Below are 13,641 nucleotides of genomic sequence, written 5' to 3' on the forward strand. Positions count from 1 at the left end.
GGTGACTACTGAGCATGGGTCAGCAGCGCCCTCTGAGCGGGGCCACCGGCTCCTTACCTGCCAGAGCTGGGATGGTGACCCGGTTCCACTCCCATGGCTGGTCGTACTCGTCGGCGGGCCTGTCGTCGTCCTGGGGCAGCTTGCTCTCCCGTAGTCGGGGGCTGACCGTGCTCTCTGAGTCCGAGTCGACACTTTGGCCCTCAGGTTCATAAGGGGTGTCATATAACTGGATGCCTTTGTGCTGGGACCGGACACTTTCTTGCCTCTGAAATTCTGCAAGCAACAAGGAAGGAGGCAGGGATGTAATGGATGTGCGGAAACTTACTTCCTCATCTGGGATCTGTCAGGCGACACCCACGGGAATTCAGTCCCAGCCAAGGAGGTGAGGACTGCACAGCAACAGGCCTGTTACTGCGCTTACCTGTTCCTCCCCACCCCTTGAACGCAGTGTCTCTGCTCTGACAGGGCAAAGTTTCCTTACAAAGATCTCAGGCTCTTGGACCTAATGACGGAACCAGAAGGCTCACTGTGGCCATCTGGTTGTGCACTGTAGTCTGTGAGGACAGGCCCAGATGTGCACATGATGTTCCAGGTGTGTTCTGATATCACAAAGAGCCCTCACCCCCTCACTTTACAGATGAGTAGAAGGCCTCCCCACTAGGACTAGTCTAACACACTAGCACATCCGAGGGACTTGAGAGCAGACATCTAGCTTCACTCCTTTATTTTTGAAAGAGAGAGAGAAAGAGCAGGCGAGTGTGTGCGAGTGAGGCAAAGGCAGAGAGAGAGAGAGAGGGAGAGGGAGAGAATCACAAGCCCTCACGTGGGGTTCGAACTCAGGGACCACAAGATCATGATCTGAGCTGAAATCAAGAGCTGGACGCTTAATTGACTGAGCCACCCAAGCGCCCCCAGCTTCACTTCTGAATAAGTGGGGCGGCGGGGGTGCTCCAAATCTTCTGGAAGGGAGGCCAAGGCCTGGCCTTCTGTGGGCTGAGGGGTGACTGCCTGTCTAGATCAGGCCCCAGACAGGGGCATCCATGTCAGCTGCTCATTTCTGAGAGGCCGGTGGTGGCTCGAAGATGGATGCTAGGATGCCAGAATCAGGTGCTTCTGAGCCAAACAGTAACACTTCACCTGCTTTGATCCTAGACCCCCTTGTGTGAAGGGCCTGCATGGGACACAGGGAAGGGAGGGTTTGCTCGAGAGGCTGTTCTCAGGAAGCCCATTGCTTCCAGAAGAGGTAGACATACGCATCTAAATCACCATAATTCTCTGTAGCGAAGGGCTCAGTGCAGGGCCTGTGAGGGGCGAGGCAGGGGGGGAGAATGACAAGGGAAGTGAAAACAGGAGGGTCAGCGTTCCCTGCGGTCGGACCATGTTGAGGCAAGGCAGTGTGGCTGGAGAAGACCGCTCACTGCCTTTCTGTTTCATGTGGTAAAAGACACACATAACATAACTTTGCCATTTTAACCATTTTTATGGTACAGTTCAGTGGCATTAAGTACGTCCACACCATTGTGCGACCATCACCGCCATCTATCTCCAGAACTTTTCATCTTCCCAAACTGAAACTCTGTCCCAGTTAAACACGAACTCCCCACTTCCCCTTCCCTGTCCCCTGGGAGACACCACTCTCCTACCCTACATACTTCACTACAAGAGGAGTCATATGGTACTTGTCCCCATCTGTGACGGGCTTATTTCACTTAGCATAATGTTTATAAGGTTCTTCCACGTGGTAGTGTGTGTGTTAGAATTTCCTTTACATTTAAGGCTGAATTGGTCTATTCACTGTCTACTTTTGCTGGAGCACTGGGTCCAAGGAGATGAGAGGGGAGAGGTAAGGCTTGATATAAAAGGGGTGAGGATCGTTGAGAGTGAGCTGTTGAAAAGGACTCTGGAGGCATTCTCCAAATCGGAGTTCTGATGGCATAAAGACACAGTAGAAACCCACGGGACTTATGTGCCTTGAAGAGCAGTGGACAAAACACATGGTGATGTCAGCCTTTCTAAGCAAAAGCTTGTTTTTAGACTGGGCTTCATGGTCCAGGGCCAGCTCGTGGGGATGGCAAAACTCCGTGTGCACATGCCCTGATACGACAGAAGCCAGCTGATGCCGCGCCAGTGCCGTTAGCGTTGACGTTAAATAACATTACGGTAGTGTTTCCCAGACTTCATTAAGTCACACACACACCAACTGCTGTTGATTCTGTTGTTTGCAGGTACCGCCTGGGTTCTTACTTTCCATTTTTATTTATGCTGCCTCACTTTTTAGAGTTAGTAAATTCATTACAAAAATTTTACATCACTATCCTTAAGTCATTATCCTTTACTAGAAATAGTTGATACACATAAAAAGAATGAATGAGAACAAAACCAAGTAGGTAGGTACTGGCCCAAGGCTTGCTTTCTCTCTGCTGGAAAGGGACCTGAGCTGGAGAGCTGGTGGGGGTGTAGGCAGTGCGCAGAGATACTTTCTTTGGAAAACACTTTCTCTTTTTACAAGGAGAGAGGAAGAAAATGGAAAAACCTTCTCACCTTCTCAGGGCCCTGAAAATCCTGTCCTCTCTGAAAAGATGTCCTGCACTTTGGCAAAATATGGCTTTACTGGGTCCCATGAGTAAATTGGGATCGTTTATTAGTTTTAGGGATGATGTTTTTCTTTTTATGGGGGAGGAAGAGGAAAAGAGAAGAGCTATAAAAGGTAGGACTCAGGGGCACCTAGGTGGCTTAGCTGGTTAAGCATCCAACTCTTTATTTCAGCTCAGGTCATGATCTCACAGTTCATGAGCTTGAGCCCTGGGTTGGGCTCTGTGCTGACAGCATGGAGCCTGCTTGGGATTCTCTCTCTCCCTTTCTCTCTGCCCCTCCCTTGCTCATGCTCTCTCTCAAAATAAATAAACTTAAAAAAAAAAAAAAAAAGGAAAGAAAGGTAGGACTTGGTCACTTTAAAGTGAACACCAACTGTATGTAAGGCACTATAGACAACTCTGAAACTCACTGAACCTACCAAGCTATCTAATCTGTTCTGTGGGGTCATCATCATCACTCTCGCTCGTTCTGAGAAGTGCAGTCTAGCCTCCTGTCCTTGGAAATTTCCAAGGTCTGAGGACACTGGGGATACAGCTGATGGACACTGACCCAGGAAAACCACCTTCCTCTTCACCCTACTTTATCAGCAAGACCAGCAACCATTTAATGCACTGTACGGTTTACAAAGCACTTTGCATGAGAATCACCATTTACTCTTGGGCACCACAAAGCAATTCACAGAGGCACATTTGTGGGCTTCCAATAATCGGAAGTGCCTTTGCTCTCTCCCTGACAGAGCCTGGCTGCAAACAGATCTTCAAAGAGTGTGGGTGGGATAAATGAACGACAATCGACAGCCAGAAACCACTCCTTACTCCCAAATTCTTGTTAATTTATGGAAGTTCCTGACAGCAGTGATAAAGTATCGGGAGCAATATGCCAAATGCATGTAGTTTAGTGTTACACAATATGCAGAAGAGGTAGATATTCTACATAAACACCAGCATAAAAGGAAAACATGTGCAGTGAACAGATTAGCTATTAAATCAGAGGGACTTGTGCATACACCTCTCCTACAGAATTTATTGTTCCAAAAGCATCTGCGCCTTCCTAAAGCTGGGTTACTAATGGCATGCAGTTAGGGCAGGGGATGTTATAATGGTAATCATTAAAACCAGCTTCCCCCTGTAGTACATGATGAATTCAAATTTTCATTAAGGCTGCAACAATTGGGAACAGTTAAGTAAATTATGGCACGCTAACTGGATGGAATATTAAGCAGCCATTAAAATGATAAATCTGAAGATTATGTAGCTACATGGAAAAGCATGCATGAAATTATGCTAAGTTAAAAAGTAAAATACAAGATTGTTTATATGTTGAGCAAACCGTATAATGTGGGCTTTCTAAACAAGTCCTGGCCACTGTGAACGATGCCCCAAAGGGAATTCTAGCCCTTGCTTAGGAACTGCTGAATACTGTCATCACACACTTTGCCCACAATATCTAGACTCTGATGACAGCAATGTTGTCACTACAGATACAAATGAATAAAGGGCCGAAAACCTGATACAGGAAAGTAAAGAGCTACGGTGCATGGAGGAAGGAATTATTGCATAATTATTTTTGAAAGTTGTTTTAAATAATGAATAAGGATGCCAGTAAAGAAAAAAGGTAATTAAGACAGGAGAATATGAAAGTAAATACAGTTTTAAGCAAGATGGGCTTACAGGAGCTATGTGCATTTCGGAAGCAGCTGCCTTTTCCTGAGAAGATGCTCATTTAGAGAGCATCTTCTCTCCCAGGAAAGGCTTGCCAGGGGCTCCAGAAGTCAAGGGCCACTGCATCAGGTTAGCTTACCAGACGTCACTGTCTCCCGCCTAATGACCAGGCCCATCCTCCTTATTACCCAGACCGACCTCTGATGGTCCAGAGACTGATCTAATAGGGGACCATATGTTTTAAGTCACAAGTTATCTGGACCTCACCATCTATAAGTTCATGGAAAATGACCTTTAATATTGGTGGCAGGCTGTGATTTCATGCCTCTTAGGCAGGGAGCAGAAACATTAAATTGACAGGTGGGGATTTCTGTTAATCTCTGGAATAGAAAGGTTTTCAAGTGGAACTACATAAAGAGAAAGAGAACGAGAACAAACAAACAAATAAAACAGTACTTTCTCTGGAATTAAGAGACTTAAGACCTGGAAGGGACCCTGGGAACACTCACCAAAGGCACAGAGCCAGGAGAGGGAGGCGGGCGTGCTGCACAAGGATTGTGGCTACGGAGAAGCAAGGGTGAGGGGATTATCTTGAGTAAGGGGCCCAGGACAGAGCTTGGTGCAAACCAAGAATCTCCTGAGTGGGTCTGATGAGGGTTTAGAGTTCCCCAAGTCCATGAGCAACAAGCTACACTTTGCTCCAGGGTTCACCAGTTCTGTGCTGCTTCCCTCTCACCACCCGCCCCCTCCCAGCCCCCCACCCCCACTTTTCTTTGTTTTGGCTGCCAGGAAGCTCAGGGTTAATTCTGATGCTTGACTTCAATAAGTACATTATCTTAGATATTGTATCCATTCATTCGCCCTTCCTTCAATGTGGATTTTGATTTCATTATAATGGCCTCATTATATACATTTAAGAAAGTTATGGACAACTTCAAATCTGTATTTTCAAGTTTAGTTATTTATTTTGAGAGAGACTGAGGGATCACAAACAGGGGAGCAGCAGAGAGAGAGGGAGCGACTCTCAAGCAGTCTCCGTGCTGTCAGCACAGAGCCCAATGCAGGGCTCAAGCTCATGAAACTGTGAGATCATGACCTGAGCTGAAATCAAGAGTTGGACACTCAACCGACTGAGCCACCTAGGCGTCCCCAAATCTATATTTTGAAAGCAGGTGGATACACATATAAATAAAAACACATATAAATACACATATAAATGAAAAACAAATGTGCAACATACTTTACGGTCAATACCTTTTACCAGCCAAAAGACTAGAAGAAAAGAAACCTATTCTATACCTCTTTACCTTCCCTTCGGGAACAGGAAAAGGAGGTCTCTGGGAGATGGGAGGGGAGGAAATCCGTGTGCATCCCTGGAGCACCCAGCCTCCTCTGGCAGCACTGGCATCCACCACTCCGTGCACCCAGCCAGGCATCTACTGAATGCCTGGCACAAGAGCCAGATGGAGACATGATCCTGGTCTTCAAGACGCCCTGGGTGAGGGAGGGCCAGAGCTTCCAGCACAGAGATGGCTCAGGATCCTCACCAGGGAGCAGACATAATACTACAGTGCAGTTGGGGGAAACGTGGGAAAGCTTAAGGAATTTAGACATGAGGTCATTGCACAATGGTGTGGCGAGGAAAATGGACATTTGATGGAGGAAGGAGTGAAGCAAAGGCACAGGGGCTGGACGCACAAGGTAATACATGGGGAAGGTGGGCTGTCCAGAGGGCCTGGTGGGAGAGGAAGCTGGAGGTAGGCGAAAGTGGGCTCTGGATGATCTTGAATGCCACAGGATGGCACCCCCAAGAGTGTCTAAGGAGAGGTGTCTTAGAACCTCTGGGCAGGGTGGAGCTGGGCAGAGAAAGGCTGGCACAGACGTGCAGAAGCCTAGCTGGAAATGATAGACGCTGGCCTGCAGGCCCCTCACCTCTAATTTTCCCAGCTGGGCTTGTCTGGGAATCCACACCAGATGCCAAATCACAGGGTGGCAGAGCTCAGTAGGGATGTGGCCCACAGAGGCCTCCATTCCCAGGCCAAGAAACCTCTACTCAGCCAGTGTGGACGTGCCTGGGTGTGCTGCCAGACCTCTCTCACATGGGTTGGAGGTCACCAGGACCGATGCCTGAGATGCCAGGGATGGGCGCAGACTAGACTTGGAAGCTTAGGGCTGCCTTACGAGATTGAGGCACCTTCCACTGACTGGGGCTGCCCTGCACCATCCACCTGGAGGGAGGCAAAACCTGTCCAGGTGAGTGACAGGTTCAGCAGCACGGTGTGGTGGCTGCAAACACGGATTCCGCCAGACTGCTTGGGCCCAAGGCCTGGCTCCAGCGGAGGAAAAGGGCAAGTTGCCACTGTTTCCAAATCTCTGGATGGGGGATCAACAGTACATACCTTGGAAGGACGTTTAGGAGAGTTAAGTGAATTCATATACCTTCCATGTTTAGAACAGTGCCAGATGCACAGAAAGTACTCTGTGGACGTTGTTGTTGTTTTGGTTGCCACTGCTGGGCTTCCTGGGAACCCCATCCTAAGACCCCCTCCTGCCCTGAGATGACCCTTCATCTCCCAGAGCCACAGAAGGTCTGCTCACGGAAATCTGACGGGCCAACCCTGCATTCGCGATGGAGGGTTTCAACACCAACCTCTAAACCTACTTTCATTTCTGGATCCCAAACTTCCAATTCTCGCTGCTGCTTTGGCAGTCTCATGCCTCCATGTGGGAGCCCTGCTCTGGATCAACTCCTGTGTGCAACGCGAAGGTCTCAGCGATCAGCAGGCTAGTCACTACATTTTACAGATCCGGGAAACTGAGAGCTGGGGATGGGGAGAAAGTAGCAGGGATGAGGCTGGAGGTCCTCTCACTCCTGGGCTGGACTCCTCCTCCTGCCTTTCCCCGATGCTTCCTGACATCTCTTTTATCAGACTGTCTAGTTCTTAATCTTCTGGAGGCTGGGGCATCTATTTCAGTCAGGTCTGAGGTGTTAAAATCACACCCAGCACCACAGAGTGAGTGAGGAACTGCACAGGAGTGGCGGGTGGCTGTTCCTAATTAGGCATGCAGCTGAAAATCAGCCAACTTCCAGGGCACCACATCAAAGGAAAGACAGGGGACATTCATCCCCATCTGAACTGTTAAAACGTTTGCTGGAAAAAGGCCCAACTCCTGACTGAGGTGCTTCAACGGACATCTGAATTCAGGTATCCCTTAGAGGCCGAGGCAGAGGCCAAGGCCGCAGGGGTCTTCTTGGGTGGACGCTGCGGGCCAGCAAGGGCAGGGCAGGGAGGTTCGGAGATAAAGCCTGGAGATAAACCCAATGCAACACAAGGATGAGGCCCCACCTCCTCCTCCTCTATCTAGTCTGGTTTCCGGAGCTGTCTAGAAGCCAGGAGACTGACTAATTGGAGTTCTCTTACCATCTTTTCCAGGCGTGCACAGAAACACCCAAGAAGCGGGTGGTGAGCTCTGCGGAAGCAGGGGGTGTGGAACAAGAACAATGGTCACGTTGGAGGGAGCAGAGAGGGCCTGTCACTGCCCGGCAGAACCTGTACCACTTGCTATTTTGTGCTCAGCCCAAGGGCGAGGGAAAGGCCCACATCTGAGTCAGGGAGCCCAGTGTGCTCTCCCTTCCCTCCGTCATCTGCGGTGATGGGGTCTTCCCTTGAGCCCCCCTGTTCTGTGGCACCAGAGGGGAGATGGGAACGCACACTCGATGACACCAATTATGCTCTCCTCAGGATTTAAAAAGCCATGTGGGTCTCTTTACAGAGCTCTTAGGCCCTCTCTGCAATTACGTCCGAGTCCATCAGCCCTGCCTGTCACTCTGCACTCTTCCAGGGACTGCTCTGGTGTGCTGAGGCCTCTGAGAGGCTGCAGGCCAGAGTTCTGTCGCCATCCCCTGTGGAGACTCACTGAGGCGAACTTGCGCTCCAGGATCTTGGCTGCCCTTGGACTCAGTGCAGTGCATAAACAAGTCTCCATTTAGAGCAGCAACTTTCTCAAGAGACAGCTTTCTGATTCCACGTCAACTGCAAGACCCCAATTCACAGGCAATCAAGGAGCCTGCCTGCTTTTCTTTCTCAAGCATCCACAGAGTCCTCACTGTGTGCTAAGGTGGGCCCCAGGCCAAACGCTGAGCACTCACATGGTGTTAGACAACGCTCCCACCCCCAAGAGACCTCATGGTTTAGCAGGAGAATCGGGATGCCAACATCCATAAGCAATGAGTTAATAACAGCTGCAAGTTAGTGGGCACCTGCCTATGCCAGGCACTGACCTGGGTATTGGCTGTATTTCATTCCTCATCCCCATGGCACAGACAGGCAAGTGCTACTGTATTTTACGGTGCAGCAACTGAGGCTCAGACAGATTCAGAGGCCTAACTGGGGCTAACCCAGTTCTGACTGGCCCCGAGTACCCTAAACTGGTACACACAGTGGCAGCTCAGTGGAGGCAGAAAGCAAATGCTGTCCCAGGGATTTTGAAAAACTTTGGGGAGGTGGCACTTCACAGAATCTCAAGTCTTAGTGCAAGGAGGCCCCTCCAGGCTGAGGGACCTGCCTTGTGTCACACACAGTGAATGGAGGGCCCTGGGTAGAATATGCTCAAGGAAAGGACAGACAGGTAAAGATGAGGGGCACCAGGAGAAGGGCAACCCAGACAAGTCAAGCAGCAGCAAAGTCATGGAGAGAGGAAAGCCTGAGGGGTTCTGAGGTAAAACCAAATACCGTGAGCTGCCTTGGGCTAGGTGCTCATGAAGAAGAGGGGACACGGAGTAGCTGGATAAGGAGACTGGAGCTGGCCCTGAAGGTTGGGAGGAGGGGTGCAGACTTGAAAGGGGAGGAAACTGGGAAAAGTGGATCAGGAGCTCTGATCAGGTTTATGCTTTCACCCAAAATGCCTTTTTCAGAAGCTGACAGGAACCACCAGGGTGTGGCAATCAGCTGCTGATGATGTGAGGGTCTGACCCTCCAAACAATTAGGGCTTCACCCTTTCAAGAAGTGGAAAGAAGGTGCCCAATGTTCCAGAAAGACAGACACACTCCAGCAAGCAACCCAAACGTGAGTGTTTCCATCAGGATAAGGGGCAGGGTGGCACCAGTATCCTCAAGTCAATCCTGAGAGGGGCAGGCATCCCCTGACCCCTGTGCTGTAGGGAACATCTGGGGCCTTAGCAAATAGAGGCAGATGCAAGTCCTATCTTGTGTCCTCCCAGCACTGATGGACTGTACAAAGGGCCAGTTGCCCCCCTGGTGCAATCTTCCGGTCTGCTGGGCGCGGTGTGGTCCCGGCTTCCACAGAGGCCTCTGGCCACACACTAATGTGATAAAGCCACAGGGGACAGACTTTCATGACAGACCAGTCATGGTTATAGCCCTCACTGAGCAGCATCACCGGCCCATTCTCACGGAACCTCACAGAGCAAGCTTTGGAAGGGCCATGACCAAACCCAAGCCCCCTCCTCACCTGACTGATAAAAAAAATCTGCAGGTCAGACAAACTGAGTGGTTCAGCCATGGTTGCAAAGGCTCCACTCTTAATAATGCACTCTAAGAATGGTTGAGTGATGGGTGCACGCTGTGTGCGGGGGCTACGCTAAGTGCTCTGCATCTGGCTCCCCACTTAATTCCCGCAACAGCTCTACTAGGGGTTGCTGATGGCATCACCACCTTAAATGCACTCACACAGCAAGCCAGTGATGGAGGCAGCCTGGCTCCAAAGCCCATGTTCTTAACCGTGCAGATGTCTACACTGCTTTTCCAACCCAGGTCAATGCTCCCTGTACCACAATTGCATGAATGAGTTCAGGTCAGCAAAGGAAGCAAGGAGCAGAAGAGCAGAGTCCTGGCTCCACTGTGTCAAGTGATGCCAGTGGGTCACTGCCTCCTGGTCGCCAGTTTGCTCATTAGGAAGGGTGACTCAGGTTATCTCAGGGTTTATCTGACTAGGACTACACATAGGTCCCCAAAGTAATCATTGTGGTCAGGCACTTTGGGAAGAAAGCACAGGGAGGTGTCATGAGGAAGAGAAATGCCCATTAAAGAGTTGTTCCAGTGCATTCTAATCTTTAGTGGGTTGATCAACACATGCTGCTGGTTCCGGTCTGGCTGGCCCTAAACAAGGGATTACAAACTGGCATCAGGTACAGGGTGCCAGCCTCCCAGGGCAGAGCCAGGGACTTCTTCCAGGCACCACTCTTCCCTCCAGCTCTACCTGATAGCACCCTTGCCCCATGCCAGGTTTGCAACTAAATTGGGCAAATCTCACCCAGACCCATCTGGTGGTGATGGCAGCCCTGAAGCCAATTGTCGGGTCACTGCCTCATGCTGAGGGGTGTTGCTGGCATTGTGCCTTGTGCCTAGTGCAGCTGCTTGGCCGGAAGCAACTTGCTGAGATCTGGCAAGCTCTCTGCCCTGGCCCTCCTCAATCTGGAACTGCTTCAAGAGGGACTAATCCCCCTGGGGACTTGTAGACAACCAAAGCCTTCTGGATGGTGATGATGAGGCGGCCGGCCTGGGACCAGCCTCGCCCTCCGCTCACCAGCTGTGTGACCCTGGCTGGCTGCCTGATCCATGGGGGCTAAGATTCCTCCAGGTAAGGCAGGAGGGGGTGAAGCAGAGGCTTTGGATGACTTTTTGGCTCCATAGTCTCTCAATCTGCTTCTATAAGAGTGGATGTTCACACATGCGTCCTGTTCCAGTGCTGTGGCTTCTGCATGTGAAGGAGAAGGGGACATATACAAGAGTACCCATCCTACCAGTGTGTGGGGTCCCTGACTTGGCATCCTAACTAACTTCCAACAAATTCCTCAACAATTCAACTACAATATACAATGAGAACCCTGGACCACAAGACCGGGAGTTTTGGCAGGTGTCCCTACCTGATTCAGGAGTGACCATCTGCCAAGGACCAACCCAAACTTAATACAAAGACCAACAACAGCAAGACTCCCTCCTTCCATACAGTACTTTCTGGTCATCAGAGCCCTCTGTGTTATCTGATTCTTATAATCATTGGACTGCAGACAGATCCTATAGGCGGAGCCAGCATGTAACAGGGCCCCCGCGTAACAGAGCAAATGGTAAACCCAGAATGGAAAGGTTTTTGCCAAAGTCAGAGTGAGAAATCGGCACAATTCCCACCTGACTGGTTTTTCCAACTTTACTGTCACATCTTGTATTTCTTGGCGTCACAGCACAAAAACCCAATGAAGTTGTTTTTGTTTAATTTGAAGGAAGAGTGGGGAAGGGGAAGATGTGTGGGTGGTGCTACGCACAAGAATTAGGAACCTGAAAACTGCCACTGTTCAGAATTACCTTCAAGCAGCAATTTCCCATCAGCAGCTATTACAGATAACACCATCCGCACAACCATCTCAAGAAGTATTTGGAAAGAAACATCTGGACAATATATGTTTTTGTGCTGGGAAACACAAGAACAGCCGCTCCTCAGGACCCTAAAAAGGTGTCCTAGAGAGACTCCATACCATGTGAAAGGTGTCATCAACATCTAGAACACGAAAGCAAAGGCACCTCGAGATTCTTGGTGGAGACAGCCACCTCACCACTGCTGCCTCTTCTACCTGGCTCCCTCCATGGTACGCAGGCCCCAAGTCCCAGGTTTCTGTTCAGTTTGGGACACCGTGTACTGAACCCTGTCAGTGGGTGCCAGTGCATGCCAGTGGTGGTGCAACAGCTAAAGCATGAAGCCAACACCCTCACTAGAACTTCCCTTCAAGAAGCCGGGAAGGTGTCCTGACATCTCTTACCACCCCCTGCTGCCCGCCTCTTCAATGTTCGCAGTCAGCCCAGGGACCTGGGCCTCTCTACCATGCCTCTAGCCATTTGCACGCTCAGCTCCCAGGCTCACTCCAGCTGCTGCTGCTGCTTCTTTTTAATGTTTATTAATTTATTTTTGAGAAAGAGCACAAGTTGGGGGGTGCGGGGGGGGGGGTAGGCAGAGAAAGGGCGAGACATAGAATCTGAAGCAGGCTCCAGGTTCTGAGCTGAGAGCAGCAAGACTCATGTGGGGCTTGAACTCACAAATTTTGAGATCATGACCTGAGCTGAAGTCAGATGCTCAGCTGACTGAGCCACCCAGCTGCCCCATCACCACAGCTTCTGAGGGCCAAGTTCAACTCCAATCCATCCAGACACATCCCTTGCTCCTAGCACAGAACCTGGCTCTGCAGATGCTCTGTAAATACTGGTCGAAGGAACAGAAACAAAGAGCCTTTTGTGAATGCAGAAATTAGCACAGAAAAAAATATTTGTCTACCCGAGGAAGGGAACGTTATTCATAGACTGGTAGTAGGAGCAGAACTGGAAATGGCCCTGGAATGGAGATACAATTGGTGGACCTAACAAAAATTAAATATTACGGCTTCAAGTTCCACTTCTGTATATCGATCCTATAGAAATGCCCAGAACCTCGCGCAAAGAAGTATATGCACATGGATGGTTGCTTCCGAATGTAAGAAAGAAAAACTGAAAACAAGTTACAAGTCTACAAATAGGGGAAATGACGAATACAGTGTGCCAGAGTCACAGTATAGAAGCATTCAAAAGAACGGACAACCTTGGATAAGGTCTGTGACGCAGAAGGATGTTTAGTAGGAGAGGGTTTATGTAGAAAACAAGCTTGTAATATGTGGAGATGTGTAGTTCTGTAAAGCAAATGGGCAAAGGCCAAATGACTACACAACAAATTATTAACAATCCTTATCTCTGGAGAGAGATTTCACCTTTCACTTCCTCTAAGCTGCTGCATGTTGAATCTTCTTGCACAGAGCATGTATTTTTTTAATGTAATAAAACATTTTAAATTTAAAATTTTTTAAAGATTGGGGGTGCCAGGGTGGTTCAGTTGGTTGAGTGTCCAACTTTGGCTCAGGTCATGGTTTCATAGTGTGTGAGTTCAAGCCCCCCATTGGGCTTGCTGCTGTCTGCACAGAGCCCACTTAGGATCCTCTGTCCCCCTCTTTCTCTTTCTGCACTTCCCCTACCTGCATGTGTGCTCTCTCTCCCTCTCTTACAAAAATGAACATTAAAAAAAATAGAAAAAAACTTCAAAAAGAAGTTTCAGGGCGCCTGGGTGGCTTAGTCGATTAAGCGTCCGTCCAACTTCAGCTCAGGTCATGATCTTACAGTCCGTGAGTTCAAGCCCCACATCGGGCTCTGTGCTGACAGCTCAGAGCCTGAAGTCTGCTTCGGATTCTGTGTCTCCCTCTCTCTCTGCCCCTCCCCTGTTCGCACTCTGTGTCTCTCTCTTTCAAAAATGAGTAAATGTTAAAAAAAAAAATTTTTAAAGTTTCATGTGCAGATGTGGCACATGAAACCGTTCTCATTATTACTGTTGTCATTATTATTGGTGGTGGTGG

General features: G+C 49.4%; 1 protein-coding gene across 2 annotated transcripts in view; it reads right to left on the reverse strand.

The window, feature by feature from the left end:
• The window catches only part of SHB (SH2 domain containing adaptor protein B), a 137,206-nt gene that overhangs the window by 47,766 nt on the left and 75,799 nt on the right, over positions 1-13,641 (reverse strand). For both annotated transcript variants that reach the window (XM_043565648.1, XM_043565649.1), the window contains exon 3: positions 58-273. In XM_043565648.1, coding sequence (XP_043421583.1) covers positions 58-273 — 216 coding nt within the window. The remainder of the gene's footprint in view (positions 1-57; positions 274-13,641) is intronic.

The sequence above is a fragment of the Prionailurus bengalensis genome, chromosome D4 (assembly GCF_016509475.1).
Source record: "Prionailurus bengalensis isolate Pbe53 chromosome D4, Fcat_Pben_1.1_paternal_pri, whole genome shotgun sequence".
NCBI classification, from domain to species: domain Eukaryota; kingdom Metazoa; phylum Chordata; class Mammalia; order Carnivora; family Felidae; genus Prionailurus; species Prionailurus bengalensis.